The sequence below is a fragment of the Aulostomus chinensis genome, chromosome 14 (assembly GCF_037954235.1).
Source record: "Aulostomus chinensis isolate RoL2024-O1b breed Wild chromosome 14, RoL_Achi_v1.0, whole genome shotgun sequence".
NCBI classification, from domain to species: Eukaryota; Metazoa; Chordata; class Actinopteri; order Syngnathiformes; family Aulostomidae; genus Aulostomus; species Aulostomus chinensis.
The window spans coordinates 5,541,121-5,557,125 of record NC_141333.1 but is presented as its reverse complement, the minus strand read 5'-3'; the positions used below and the strand labels follow the sequence as shown (position 1 = coordinate 5,557,125).

The window sequence follows — 16,005 nt, the reverse complement described above, 5'->3', positions numbered from 1 at the left end:
TGTTTGTCCTAATGCTTGCACATAAACATGCACTCTCTCTTTGTGTTACAGTAATGTGGTGAATGCGTGCGCATATTTTTTTAGGTTTGGGTTTGCCAGCTCAGGTGTCACCCAGTGGAATGCAGACCCTTTGCCCTTTAACCCAGGAACACGGCCCTGGAGGGTAGGGTGTCAAACCATCGCCCCTGAACCTTAGCTAGTGGAGTGTTGTGTTACTCTCCTGCCTGCTGCCACAAGGCCAAAGGCTAGAGGGATCGCAGGTGTGTGTGTGTGTGTGTGTGTGTGTGTGTGTGTGTGTGTGTCATTAACAATGTAGCGGTCCTTAGCTGTGTCATTGGCAGGTTTGCTGACTTGCTCCCGTTCTTGTCGATCATCTTACAGTTGCGACACTCTTGATGGCTGTCAAATATGACGCGACGGTGTCTGACAGGTAAAAGTGTGTTAAAGCAGGTTAACGGACTCAGAAATGAGTCGCTACGTATCACGGTTCATGCTGGGCCCTCGTCAACACAAATGCCACCGCTGTATCTCCTCCACGTCCTGGTAGATCCCTGATCTTTTAAAGTTTAGCACCTTGATGATCATCAATATCACAATATTAACAATATTTTCTGATATATCAGGAATGAACCCCATATTGTCTGAACCCTGGTTATCATGAGTTTGAATTTTTTTAATTTTCAGGTTGAATAAGTGTCCTTTTTCATAAAGTATGAAATATGAGACATGTTAATGCGGTGCCAGTCATTCAAGCAATGTGTTGGCATCAACACTGTGAGTTGAAAATGCGTGTTTGAACACAAAACAGTCACATTCAACGCAGCATCCCAGCGAAGACCTTTAACTTTTGTGCATCTGAACTCAGATATCTGGACTAAAATGTGGTTTATAACAATGGATCCTGTCCACATGAAACAATTCAACTGAAAGTAGATAAACTGTATTATATGATGGATTTGACATGTTTGTGGATAAGAAGTCAGAATGAGAGAAAATGAAGGAGACGTAAAATGGCGAGTATTGATGTTTTGGTGGGTTTGTCTGTGGGATTCTTTCATGAGCATTTTACACTTTTTTGACTTTTTTTTGGAAACAATTCATTGATCGTTTTCATGTAATAACTGACAGATTAATCCATGATAGTCGTTAGTTTTAAGAGTCAATTTGTAAGTCATTTTTAGCAGAATTTTATTGGGTGTGTTACAAAAGCGTCATCATAGTTAAGCCAAAAACGGCTGTTTTGATCTGTTTTGGCTTGTAGTTACATTTCTCTCTCTCTCTCTCTCTCACTGGAGCTGAAGTTGGTAAATCGTCAAAATGAGTTACTGTTTCATCTACAGAGGTTCAGTCCTGAAAGCCTTGTTTCAGAGCTGTGTGTGTGTGTGTGTGTGTGTGTGTGTGTGTGTGTGAGAGGGAGCCCGTGTGACCACTCCCCAGATGTTGTTTGGTGAATTAGCACCTACAGTGCGCTCCACCCATGCTCTCCCTTCTCAGAGCGCCTCTGTGTCTATTATTGGCAGGAAGCTGTGACAGGGAAGGCTACTCAGCTTGGGGGGGCTAAACATGGTTTGGTGAGGAATGTGAGAGAACAGCCGTGTTCATTTGTACATTCACCAGCCGCTTTGCCAGCCTCCCAGTCCAACATCCAGAACTCTCCATGCCTGGACAAGGGGCGCCTTTGTTCCCCATCTGTTGGCTACACCCTGCCCTGCTCCTGCCCCCCATCTTACCCTTCTCCTCATCCTGTTGCGCCTCCTCTGCCTCCCTCTTTTCGCTTGTGGGCCCTCACCCCAGAATAGCATAGCAGGTCCCCTCTGAAAATAGAGCTGGTGGTGATGTTGGCAGGGTCAAGCTCTTTCTTGTCTCTCAGACAGAATCGCTTGTTTTATGCAGAGAGAGAAGTTTGCCTGTAGAAATGAAAAAAGAAAGAAAAGAAAAGAAAAGTAATTTAATTGGAAAAGAGAAAAATCCAATATCAATATTTAATGTCTAAATAATTCCCCAGCCTCTGGACTTCCTGTCTTTTTACTTAACTTTTTATCACCTGGTTCAAATTAGGCCAGGTTTAAAAGCAATCTTACAGAAGCTAAACTCTTCCTAGCGAGTCATGAGATCCAGACTTAATCTGCCATGAACCCATTCCACGAGGTGTCCCCCCCCCCCCCCCCCCCCGAGTGTAAGAAAGGCAGGTAAGCCACAGAGGAAATCGTATTAAAAGAGCGCTGAATGTGGAAAATTGCTGTTTTCCTTTTGGAGCTGACTGTTGGGCAAATAGCAGAACGCATATAATTTGACAAATTCCACTTACATCAAACATGGTAGTTCTGTGTCAGCTCTTCCTGTTTCCCTGCAAGATAGAGAGTCTTTGAACTGAAGATTGACGATCGAGGCCAGCAGCCGAGTTCTCAAAGACGATGTATCCGAGTAGTCCCACACGAGTGTGTGCACAGATTGTGCACATTTTCTTTGTATCTCATCCAAACTTGCGTTTATTATTTGTGCAGTGACATTGTGAAAGTTGCTTTGGTGCATTGTGTCAGCTTCTGTCAGCAGATATTAATAACTGGAGGATTCATTGACTATGCAAAAACAAAACAAAACACAACGGAGGAGACACCTTCACAGTCGTCCTCGTGCAGCTTTTAAACGATATAAGAACGTTCTTGTTGAGTGACTATGAGAAGGAAAGCTGCAGCTGAGTCTCGTAGACTAAACAATGGTTGTCACTCCTACACAGAAATGTGGAAAACCCTGGAATTTGATGTCGTAGACGTCTAGTTTAGCCTACGAGCTCCGCTCTAACTGGATGTTCCTCAATGCCAGCCTGAAGCGGTCGGTGTCTCGGGCACCTGATTGGCTGCTGGTTTCCTGGTGCTGCTAATGACTTTTCAGTTCCATTTCTCTCGATCTGAGGCCTCATCGAAATGGAATTTTTATTATCAGCCTGAATTCAGCAACCTCTTTTTTTAAAGTGTCTAAAGGGTTCTCTGAATTAATGTCAAGCAGTGACTAGATTATGAGGTTGTGTAAGTATAATCAGTAGTGTGTAGCACTTTTCTGTGCAACTTTGAATTATGGTTAAAAACATAATGCAGCTCATGTCTGTCTCTACCCGACATTCCAACTCTGTTTGATTTATTCAAACTAGAAATACAGTCAACTCAAAAACTTTGGGCTTGAGGTACGAGGGTTGGAAAATTCCAGGAAGATGCCAAGTTGGAAACTTTTGCAGCAATTAATGTCTGTGTGTGTGTGTCTGTGTGTGTGTGTGTGTGTGTGTGTGTGTTGTCAAGAATAAACTTGGAAGAGGTAATTGATGCTGACTCTATTTGACTTGTCACATCTATTTGTGAGTAGAACTTTAATAGAATCCTTTACTGAATGACAGAAAACATTTACATTTAGTACTTTCTAGGGGCGGCACGGTGGTGCAGTGGTCAGCACTGTTGCCTCACAGCAAGAAGGTTCCGGGTTCGGGCTTGGGCAAAGGGATCTTTCTGTGTGAGTCTGCATGTTCTCCCTGTTCCTGCCTGGGTTCTCTCTGGTACTCCAGCTTCCTCCCACAGTCCAAAGACATCAAGAGGGGACGAGGCTGATTGATACTCTAAATTGACCGTAGGTGTGACTGTGAGTGTGAATGGTTGTCTGTCTCTTTGTGTTGGTCCTGTGATGGACTGGTGACCTGTCCAGGGTGAACCCTGCCTCTCACCCAAAGGCTGCTGGGATAGGCTCCACCCCCCATGACCCTTAACAGGATAAGCTGAAGAAAATAGATGGATTGATGTACTTTCTAGTTAACCTAAACATCAGTGACCAAATATATTTTACTTGATAAAAATATCAAAACTGATACAACTGTGTGTAACCCTTGTTGTCAAATATAGTATATATAGTGCACAGTTCAATATAGTTAATGTATATTACCTCCAAAATGTCCACTTTATCCTCAATACCCATGATTTCCCATATGTTTGTGCTTGTTCCTTATTATTCCAATCAATTCCTCTTTAAATCATCTTTTTGTGGCCCTCCCCCACAAAAATCTCAAAATTCTTGAGCTTAACTTTCCATGAAATATAGTCAGAAAGTTTCCGGTACTTGAAACTTCAAGCCGTCGCAGCCCTAGGTGGTCCCTGTGAGCTTCTGCTGACAATCCAAAAGCTTTTCTCTAAACTTTTCACTGCCAAACAATTCAGCAGTAGAGTGGTTAAACTTGGCCAGTGGAAAATTTCAACCCAAAATGTCAACCTTTCTCTTCTTGTTCTGTTTTTATCTCTCTAGATGTTCCTGATCTGCCCAACACTGTTGGCTTCTCTCCCCCCTCAAGCCCGAATCCTGCTAAGAAGAGCAGCTCCATCAACTGGTCCTTCCCAGACAAGATCAAGTCCCCGCGCACCGTCAGGAAGATCTCCATGAAGATGAAGAAGCTCCCAGAGCTCAGCCGCAAACTCAGCGTCAAAGGGACCCAAAGTAGCAGTAACAGCAGTAACAACAACGGAGGGGGTCAGGTAGAACACAGAACCCATTCTCTCCGGACCACCGGTGGTGGTTCTGAGGCCATCCCTGAAACGTCCGGCCCTCAGAGACTAGCTGCATCTGGGCAGGCCAGACGTAACGTGATCTCACGCTACCACCTGGACAGCAGCGTGTCCACGCAGCACAGCTTCAGCAAGAAGAAGAATAACGGCAGCTCAAAATCCGCCAGTAAAGGTGGATACCTCAGCGATGGTGACTCACCAGAGCTGGTGGCTAAATCTGGGAAGCACGGCTCTGGCGAGGGGAAGGGAGGAAAGGGTAAGGAGACGGAGGCAGGAAGCTCCAAACTTAATGGCACCGAGCTGGACATTGATGCTTTCCGACATTACAGCTTCACGGAGCAGCCCAAGTGCAGCCAGTACATCTCTGGACTGATGAGCCTGCACTTTTACGGGGCCGAGGACCTCAAACCGCCGCGTATCGACTCTCGTGACGTCTACTGTGCCATCCAGGTGGACTCGGTCAATAAAGCACGGACTGCTCTCCTCACGTGTCGAACCACCTTCTTGGGTATGGACCACACTTTCAACATCGAGCTGGAGAACGCCCAGCATCTCAAGCTGGTGGTGTTCAGCTGGGAACCCACGCCGAGACGCAACCGCGTGTGCTGCCACGGCACGGTCGTCCTGCCTGCGCTCTTCCGGGTGACACGCTCCCACCAGCTGGCGGTGAAGCTGGAACCGCGGGGGCTGATCTATGTCAAGCTTGGCCTGATGGAGCAGTGGCAGAACTCCTTGGATGGCAGGCCAGATGGCGAGCGGGAGCCCCAGGTGTTTGGCGTGGAAGCGTGGCGGGTGGTGGAGAGAGAGGACACCGGACTCATGGTGCCGCTGCTCATTAGCAAGTGCATCAATGAAATTGAGAAGAGAGGTTGCCAGGTGAGTGTAACGCTTCTGTAATGTTTTATGAGTTGAGTAAGTGTCACATACTATAGTAGTCCACCAGTGTTTTTATCATTCGTACTATAAAATATGTCCTTTGTTAATTATTCTGTGTTGAAGTTGGATTTTATCAGGAAAAAATCATTCAAACTAAAAGATATCGACAGAGCAACATTAATTTCATCATCATATAAAACAGAAAAGCGGCAAATCCTCACGTATGTGAATCTATTTTCACCATCGGTTATTTGACATTATTTTATTTTATGAAATTCGTGTCAACACTGAACATTGTCATGTCATTGAACTTTGACATCTTCAAAAAAGTGTTGCATTGTCTGAGCAAATTAAAGAATTTGGAACCAAATTATTATGAAAGTTTATGGTTTGCGGGACTCATAATAATGATAATTAATCGGTTCTTCAAATAGTTGCTGGTCACTCTTCTGTTTATCAACTACACTGCAAAAAAACATGACTTGCAAAGCATTTTTTATTTAATTTGTACCTAAAATATCCCTCTACACTTGAATCAGACAACATCACTTCACAGGCAGCATCTCCGTAAGCTAAAGGCTCTTTTTTTTTTATATGTTAATTTCATATTTTATGAGGTCTTATGTAAACTTTTTTAAATGATTGTTGAACAGAACTTGCCTGGAATCTTTTTTTTTCTGTGTAATCGGTCAACTGACCAGTAATTTCAGGTCTGTATTGCACGAGGACACGCCAGTACACGTGGACGAGAGCCACGCTAAAGCTCTTCTGTAAATTGAAAACAGACGGGGATTCATTTGAAAAGAGGGCTGGAAGGATGCAATTATATAATGCGTTTTTTTGTACGGGAGTGAAAGAATAGCGAGGGGAATAATTTGTCATGCAGGAGGATGCTTGGTGGCGTGAGACCAGCGCTCGCCCTGCAGCCTTTACAGGAAGGAGAAGAATGGCGAGGGGAGATATTGTGCTCTTGATGATGTCACTGCCCTCAATTCAGAGACAAGAAAGAGTTAAAAGACATGCAGTGGTGACGGTTGCGGCGGTGGCGGGGATCATGTGATCCACATTTTCTGCGTTGTTGGAAGCCCAGCAGCAGAGTCCAGAGAGTAGAGAGGCGACGGCGTTTCCTCTAATTACAGCTGAGACAGGAGCAGTAAAAGTGTCTGGTCATTGTTCCTGATGATGGCTGGAGGGGGGCCATGCCAGGGGGCGGCGGACGCTCGGTGCCAGCAGGCAAACATTAGACCTCTTGAAGGAGAGCGTCTGTCAAAGCCTGCCTCAGCCACGTGCGGCTGTTGACTGTCTGCCACTAGTTGTAAGAGCTTGCTGCTAAAGGTAGCCAAGTGTTTGTTTGCTGATGTCGAAGGGCGTAGGATCGGCTTTCATCCGTTGATAGTTTGAGCCGCCCTTTCATCTTCTCTTAATGCGGTATCGTTGAAGAATTTTTGACCATCTTTATCAGTTCTGGGGTGGGCAAAGGTTTGCATCGTCTGCTGAGCACCGGCACACGAGAGTTGCGTAGAAGCCTAATAAACTAGATTTATTTGGGATTAATGATGAAAAAAAACCTCAACGCGGTGCTGAGATGCAGCTTAAAACAGTCTTCAGGTTCAGGGGTCCCGGACCCCCACCCTGAGGAATACCTGCACCCATACAAACCCTGCTTACAAAATAGATTTTTAATCACATTGAAATAAAACAACGCTTTCCACATGGAATTGCAAGTACAAACTGATAGTTTTAGTTTTCTTGCAAAACACCAAAAAAGAATGCAGTTTGAATCTTTTCCAGTGATAGAAAACTCAATGTGATTGGAAAATATCAAAAAATTCTATTAATTTTTGATATCTAATTGTTAAAAAGGTGAAGCGATTAGTCAAGAATATAACTGTCAGATGACTAACGGATCCACTCGTGTCAGGCTTCCCGGTCTCACCTGAGGCTCACCCGAGGCTCACCTGAGGCTCACCCGAGGCTCACCTGAGCGGCCTGGTCACCTGTAGCTCACAGCTTTGTGTCTGCTGGCTCACATTTCTCTGGTTATGAAATTCTTTCTGCTTTGTCTAGTCCTGTAATAATTCATACCTGATCCTCTCTCTCTCTCTCACTCTCTCTCTCTCTCTCTCTCTCTCTCTCTCCAGCTCTGTTTTTCACTCACTCTTAACTCTGTTTGTCTGCTCTCCCTCACTGACGTTCCTCCAATCGCCGTCGTCCTCCTCCTCCTCTCTCTCCCACTCCCTCTGTTTTCTTGCCTTCTTTCATTACAGCGCTCACTTAGTATCAGCCTGAGATCAAGTACAAGTGACAAGAAAGCATCCCCCCGGGCTGCAGGCAGACAGGGGTTAGGACAGGGCTGATACTGGATCCCAGAGGAATCTGCAGGTTGTGTCAGTAAAACACGCACAGCCAGACGTGTAGCAGTGTGCCTTTCCATCTAATGATGTGGGCCTTTAATGGAGAGTCTCTTAGAATCACACGACCTCGGGGCTCCTACAGGCTTTTAAGATGCTGGATGATTGTGGGTGTTTTGAAAAGACTGCAGATAATACTGGAGTTATGTATGGGAGCCCACTGTGCCCATTTAAAAGAGACGTTTTTACTGGGGGGTATCCCAGTAACCTACAAACTGCCATACATGGTAGCTAAAGATGCTATGAAGTCCCTGCAGAGGCACTGTTTTTCGACTTTAAATGGTTTTTGACTTGATACAGATGTGATCTGCAGACAAAAGCCCTCCTCAGCCTCTGAATCAGGACCACTGCTGGCTTCCTCTATCTGTAAAAGACGTAGCCCTCTGTTATATAAATGCTGAGTAATGGTTTTGGTTCTGACATGAAACAACACTTATTCCCCATTTGGCATCTGGCACACAAAAAGGAGAGATTGTGCTGCTGGAAAACAGCTGTAAGCTGGAAAACACGGGAGAGCCTATCAAGCAAGAGTCCTGTGTTTAGCTGCCCGCCGAGGCGCACGCGGGATGCATGTTAAAAGCTGACAATTGTGTGGGCAGCTCTTCAGACGCACAGGAGGATAGCTTTTCTAACACGTTTCATAATTTATTAGCCAGAATACAGAAGAGTTCAAGTGAGAAGATGTCGTGACTCATTTTCTTCTCCCTGTCACAAATGCTGCACAATGTGGGAAAAAACAATTGTCACATTTTAAATACTGAACGAATGAAAGACGCTGATGGCTTCTGTTGTTTTCCAAGAGGTTTTGCCTCATTGTTCAGGCCTCGGAGGGCGGATCAAATCACAGAAGAACTCATTTATACCCAACTGAAGAAAATCTGTTGGAACAGATGATGTGTTGTTTTTTTAAGTGAAAAAGCAAAGTTCCAGCTGCTCGTGCTTCGTCTTACATGGGAATTAGCTGGAATTAAATGATCTTTGTAGAACGTCTGGTTCCTTCATCTCAACGTCAGTGGTATTTTTGGATGGGTTTTCAGTGAAATACCTGAAATAAGGTCTGTGGTTAACCCAAACTTAATATAGTTTTAAGCTTTTTTTTTTTTTACATCACACATCAGTAGATGGAACTTTTGTGGAGCACGAAGCTAGTTTACATGGAGGTCATGTGTCTATGTTTCAGAAATGATGCTTACACGATTGTACATCATTTCTGGGACTCGTTTAAGCTCGGCTCAAACCTGTCGTCTGACCTCCTTCGCTGTAGGGACGTGGCCGATCCGGTACTTGTAATCAAGAGGTAAACATTGAGCAACGCGCTGCGACATGCAGCAAAGTGTCTGCTACAGTCGGCACGTGGGCAGTATGTGTCAGGCTGCATGTAGTTCGCTCTTTGTGGAAGCAGAGAGTTGGGTTGCATGTTGTTTTTGGAGGGTGAAGCAGAGTGCAAGAGTGCAAATCAAACTGGTACCAACAGACGCTCCAGGCAACATTACTGGACAAGACAAAGTAATATGGAGCCATCCCAACTTCTGTGAGTTCTTAAACACATCCCTCTTTCCTAGTGGCATATTCCAAGTTTGACAGGCGTTCAGCATGCCCCCCCCCCCTCCCACCCCCCCACCTCTGAGGTTGGAACTTTCCCTCCTCCCTGTTGCTCATGAACGCACTATTAGAGTTGTGAGACACATGCCGGGTCTGAGCACGGCCATGTTTAGAGGAAGCAGAGAGGCTGCAGGAGTGACTCCCTCCGTCCACTCCAGAGAGAATTAGTCTGCTCAAGCAGCCTTTCTTTCCCGCTTTGATGTCTCTATTAAGTCATTAAGCTGATTTCAGACAAACAAGAACTTTCTGATCCCATCGTTTGTCTGACAGCCACCAAGCATCCACATTCCAGACCGGGGAGCTGGTTGTGTTTGACCTGTTCTGCATACAGGCCGTGGCTGTGGTGTTGCCCGGCAGCAGCCATACCAGTGCTTAAGTGCAAACCCTCCTCTGCTAACAGCTGTTACCCTCCTGTGCTGCTGGGCTACCCCCCCCCCCCCCCCAAAAAAAGACTCTTTTTTTTTGTATCTGAATGGACTTGTTGTTCATTGTGCCCAGTGACTTCTGTTTACTCGCACACAAAGCCAAATCCCTGCCTAATCTGTCCTCCTCTCTCCCTCTCGTGTGAGGTTTAGAAAACACTGCTCAAGTCGACACGGAGAGCTCACAAATAGTTGGTGTGGTGGGTTAGCGCTCCTACGCTGGAGAGGCCCGCAGTGTGTGTGTGTGTGTGTGTGTGTGTGTGTGTGTGTGTGTGTGTGGAACCAGAGCCGACCCGCCATTCACAGCCCACTGACTTAACACGTTGCCAGGGCAACCACACCAGTTGGTCTGCAATGCCACATACCAGACAGACACATGTAGGAGAAATTATGGTATGTCTGTAGCCGGGCTTAATCCCAACGTAACTAGGAGACAATTGGTGCTGAGTTTCAGCTCTCATATGTCAGGAGGAAATAGTGAGAAGTTTCCTTTGGCCACGCTCTGGAGGTTTAGGTAAAGGAACGTAAATGGTTTATAGCTTGGTGCCTCCATTTTTAATGCTGCGCTGTCAGCCGGGTTTTTAGGAGAGAACAATGTTTATCCATTCAGTCATAAGAATGTGACACTTTTATTACACCTCCGAGTGTGGCTGGGCACTTTTTCCTGTTCTTCATTTTAAGAGCACAGCAAATCACACAACACTGACAGGTGTGTCAAAGTGATGCCGCTGCTGAAAAAGTTTAGTCGAGCGTGACAGTTAGAGGGAGGTGGCACGTCTTCAGAGGGGAGAAATGATCGCATTCTCTTGCAGAAGAGCAATTCATGATCAATAGTGCTGCACGTGTAAAGTCTGCCTAGCATTATTTAGTGTACCTGCATCGTCTCTGACTTCTCAGAATTATGAATTAATCATCAATATCTGTAACACTACAGCAGTCTGAGTGACATTTTTACACTTTTAATATATTAATTCTTTGCATTACTATATTGCTGTGTAGTCTCACCACACCACAAAATGGCTACAGCACTGCTCAGCGTTTTAAGGTGAAAAAAAACAGCTGCTGTTTCTTCCAGATACAGGATTTGACTCGCTGGTTTTCTCTGGAAGCAGCTACGCCTTTGCCCAGCTCATAGCTAGAGTGTGACTTGACTTTGATCAGCGGGGTTGTAAAAACCTCTTTGTTTTGGCTCTTGCGTGATCCATGTAAGTTTATTTAATCTATATGTCGTGTGTTTTTCAAGGTGGTGGGTCTGTACCGCCTGTGCGGCTCTGCGGCTGTAAAGAAGGAACTGCGTGAGGCGTTTGAGAGAGACAGTGACGGCGTGGAGCTGTGTGAGAACACCTATCCTGACATCAACGTCATCACAGGTAACCTGGGACACGAGGGGCTCACAAAGCACTGGGTCAGCACACACGTGCCGCGTAATTAGCAGTAGTTTTTTTTTTTTTAGCCTGAGGGGCAGCAGCTTTCAGAGTTTTTTTTGCCTCCAGGGTTTTTGACCAAGGTTTCTGTAATATTTATTATATTGTATCATTTTTAAGTTCTTTTCTTTAATTCCTTTTGTGTTAGTGTGAATATTCAACTTCATACATACAAACACCATTTTTTCCTCGCAAATATGACCTTACAATTCAGGAACAAAATATGGCTACAAATCTTGCTAACGCCGCTTTGGTCTGGCTTTGATTCACTCAGCATTCAATTCTGGGATTTATCGGCTCCCATCTGCATCGATGTAAGCTCAAAACCCAAGTGAACGCCTTCATTTGTGGTCACCAATTCCATTGGATTTTTGTCATCTCCACCATGAATGTAACCCATCTGCACCCAGCCAGCTGTCTTATATCCTTCTGTCAGCATTGAGTTTGAAAAACAGACCGGAGCAAAAGATATATATAATAGTCACCACTGTCACGGCCCTCCATGCTGCTCTCTAATGTTTGTGATGAGAGAAAAAACACAGCATAAAGACACTCTTCTCCCCTCAGAAGGCAAGGTTCAGCTACAGTTTTTCTTTTTTCTCAGGTTTACCCAGATTAAATAAACACCACATGGATGTGTGCAGTGGAAGTTGGCTACAAGACACTCTGGACAGTCAGGCTAAAGAGGAGGACACAGAGCTGAAGAGCTCAGGTTCTATTGAATCAGTAAGGAGAGCAAGGTGTTTGAGCTCTACGCTAATACCAGAACAAATGGAACATCACTCAGATGGAGTTTAGCATTGATCCAGCGCCGTGGATGAAATGTTCTGTAAACGTGTCTGAACTAGTAGGCCTGCTCCAGATAGGTCAGCGTGTGTGTGTGTGTGTATGTGTGTGTGTGTGTGTGTGTGTGTGGGTGTCCAAGAGTGTGTGTTTGTAGTAAAAGCATTCCAGCAGGCAAAATACCAGCATAGGCCGGTGCCTGAGGGAAGGGCACACACACACACAGACACACACACACACTCACACACACACACACACACACACACACACACACACACACACACACACACACACACACACACACACGTAGACACACTCACAATTCGCGCTACATTCAGGCCATTCTTTCTCTGCCAGGTTGGTGGTTTATACTTGTTGTCCCTTCTGGGTCAAATCAGACTGATTATAAGGGCTCTCTTAGCAGTGCCACTTATCTGTGTGTGTGTGGGTTTTTTTTTTTTTCAAAAAAAATTACAAACAAACAATTTACTTCAATAATGCAGATAATGGCATTGCTACTGAACTGCTTCTTTGTGCTCTGCTGCTATGAAATTAAAAAATTGAAACAGTGAGTTAACGCTTACAAAAATAGCAGTGTCACTGGATTGATTCCAGCAGTGCAGCAACAAACCGTGGGGGGGGGGGGGATGAAGTTATATAGAAAGGTAATCGGTCATTTTTTTTCTTCCACAAAAAAGAGGAAGGCCATGTTCATTCAGGAGCTGCAGTTGGTTTTGGGAAGAGGCCCCGTATAGGCGTCGTCCTATCATGTCTGCTTTGATCCACATGCATTTGCATGGCAGGGCAAAGAACACAGTTAACAGTTGAGCGGGTTAGAAAAAAAGGGCCAGCACCAGAGTGGCTTGTTGGTTTTTGCTTGCTGCCTAAATTTGCTCTGCCAGCCCGAATGAGTGGAAGAGGACGGGGGGGTGGGGGGCATAGGAGGGGCGGCGGACACGTCTGTATGACTGGTGAAGTCTTCCTGGTTGATTGACATAGTTGTTCTGGTACTGGAGTGTGTTTTCTCCACATTTCTGGATTCTAAATGAACGTTAAACGGCCTGTGCAGTGTGGCTAACAAGCAAACAGCAAACGGATGAGCTAACAGGGCCGGCTCGTCACACTGCTAATTTAAAAGCGGAGGTAGTGAAAGGGATTAACCAGGGGTCAGAGTTCAATCCCAAAGCTTGCAAAACATGCCCAGTGCATGGCCCAGCATTGTTTCAAATCACACTCAGGGCTCATTCAAAGAAACACACACACACACAAAAAAAAAAAAAGGCGGGGAGGGGCATCATCTCGAGTGAAAAATCAAGACAAACAACAGCAATGTGGTCATGGTTTGTGTCATGGGAGGAGTCAAGGTGGCTGATCATAGAGTTTAACAGCTGATAGACTCAGCAGCAGCGCCTGCTCTGCCGGTACCACAGTGGACTGAACGTTCCTCCAGCAAACGGTTCTGAGAGCGATTGTGTAGGTCTGCATCAGCAGTGGGACCCGGTGGCGGTGAGCGGAGAAGAACCTGGAAATACTCTGATCAGAAGCTTTAAACCTTCATTCATGCTGGACACACTGAGTAGTTTTGGTTGTAGAAGGCAGTTTGATGACATCAGCTCCCACTGCCGGGAGAACTGGTTCAAATATCTGTCCTCTGAAGATGAAACCAGTACATTGTGGAGCCCTGTTGGTCGGCAGCCCACTTGCAGTTATTGATGCTAGTTTGGTGTCTTTAAATGGCCTGGTCTGAGTCGTCTTTTCCACAGCTGTACTTCCTTACTTTGCCCCCACCTTCGGCAGTACTCCAGTGAAGACATGGAAAGTCATTAACAAGTGCCCCCTTTGTTACCGAACAAACACAGATGGTATTTGGCTCACGCATGGGGGATTAGCTGAACCCTGGGCCGGCCAGGGAAGCAGGCAACCACTTTACCAAAGGCGTCAGGTCTTTGTAGGTGTCACCACACTTCTTTACTGGTAGAAGAGAAAACAGGGGGCAGCCATATCTGATAAGTCCACGTTCAGCAGTAGAGGTGGTTGTTCTAGGAAAGATGGAGGAACCGCAGTGGGAAGCTTTACCATGCCACCGGACAAGGCAGGGACTCACACATCTCCAGCGGCCCCCCTAGTACTGTGGGGGCGTGCAGGCCAGCAGGGAGGGGGCAGGATGGAGAACAAACCCCTGTTTGTTCTCCAAGCGAGGCGTTGACTGCAGCACTGACAAGAGGAGTGACCTTCAGCTTTGTTTAAACAAGAGGTCAAAGGTAGAGCCGTGCCCCAGTGCATTGTGTGCCTTGTAGTGTTTGGTGGCACTTTTGGAGCTTTGAAATGGAGAGAAAAATATTTACATCAAAATAGTTTTGCTGCTATCACTTTGGGTTTGCAGGACATTTTATTTTTTGCTGCTATCAGTCGAGGTTGAGATAAAAGGGCATCTCCGCTACATCAAAGATTTGTGTGTGTATGCGCATATGTCCATACACACACACACACACACACACACACACATACACACACGTATAGGACAAAAGATCTAACTTGAATGTGGCAACTCAGTAACAGTTTAATTTATTCTAATTTTGAGGCCATGCAACTTTATGTTTTCTCAATTTTATTACTACATGGACACAGGGTTTAAAGTTTAAAAAAATAGTAAAGAAGTAAAATGAGGGAACAAGTTATATCTTGTTGTCTCAAAATCTCAAAAATATGGCAAGAATTTCTATCTTGTGGCCTCAAAATCGCTAAATTGAAGGGACAAGTTAGACCTTGCGGCCTCAAATGAAGCCCTAACAGTTTGAAAGTGACTCTCAGACACTCAGTGTGTGCGCGCGTGTTGTCAGTTTGAGTGTGAAAGAAAGTGAAGCACCTGCGGGGAAGGCACACCTGTTCACCCCTGAGCCCATGACCTTGTGTGTGTCTGTGCGTGTGTGTGTGTGTGTCAGTGCGAGTGTTTGCGCTCATATGTGCATTTGCGTGTGTCTCAGGCGCTAAAACACAAAAGTAAACACAAGCAGTGACTCATAACAAGGTAATGATTTACCTGAACGGCTGTGTTCTCCTCTCTTCAGACGAGTGTGTGTGTGCGCACGCACGCACACTAACTCCAACTGATTGGTGCGTTTGTAAAGTTGTTGAATTGAAAGGCGCGTAAACATGGGTGTGCTCATATAGTCCCTTTAGGCGTGTTTAGGATGTTTAGTTTCAGGACAGGATATTAACATGAGACGGCGGAGCTGCTGTTGTGTCTGGATGATCTGCCTCACAGCACAGGGAAGGTCAAAGGGTCCACCTCACTGAAGTTTCCATTATGAAGGAGAGAGAAAACCCACACAAGTGGTACATCTCTGCTGAGACATGGATGGAAACACATGGCTCATTCAGACTCCCGGGCAATCAGTTTTTCCTGCGATGAAACAAGCAGATTAGGATTATCTTTTGAGTAAAGTCTCATTTAAGATTGACAACGTGAAGCCGGAGGATGTTCACAAAGCGTTTCTGTGTAATCTGTTTTGGGAATCAGAGTGTCTACAGGAGCGTTCAAAAAATGAGAATGTTTACGCTTCCTTATCGCATTCGGCTCATACCAGATTTCCTTCAAACCCGATGACAATAAAAGATAACGGAGCCATTCAAGAATGTGAATCAGAGCTTAAAAACAAAATAGAAACATGCCACCACGTCACAGACACCCACTCACAGCACGCCAGCGGACATGTTGATAGCATTTTATGAAGTGTAAAGTGCATGTTTGCCTCTGGCTCTGTTAAAATTTGACTCAGCTGTCAGCGTGCAGATCTACCTGAGATGGGAGGGCTCGTGCTTGTTGAGGTATGTGTTGTTTTTCTTCAAAAGCACCACTGACAGGAAGGCAAAATCTAGGTTTGTGTGTGTGTGTGTGTGTGTGTGTGGTAGATGGTGTCGGGACGTGACAAATCTTGAGATGAGAGGA

At 45.4% G+C, this 16,005-nt stretch overlaps 1 protein-coding gene across 3 annotated transcripts in view; it reads left to right on the top strand.

Annotated features, from left to right (window-relative positions):
- syde2 (synapse defective 1, Rho GTPase, homolog 2 (C. elegans)) overlaps positions 1-16,005 on the top strand; it is a 45,396-nt gene that overhangs the window by 17,193 nt on the left and 12,198 nt on the right. For 2 of the 3 annotated variants that reach the window (XM_086223892.1, XM_086223890.1), the window contains exons 4-5: positions 4,282-5,414; positions 11,093-11,219. In XM_086223892.1, the coding sequence (XP_086080018.1) occupies positions 4,282-5,414; positions 11,093-11,219 (1,260 nt within the window). Of the gene's footprint in view, positions 1-4,281; positions 5,415-11,092; positions 11,220-11,877; positions 12,162-16,005 lie in introns of those variants that run through there. The other variant, XM_086223891.1, reaches the window with a different exon arrangement.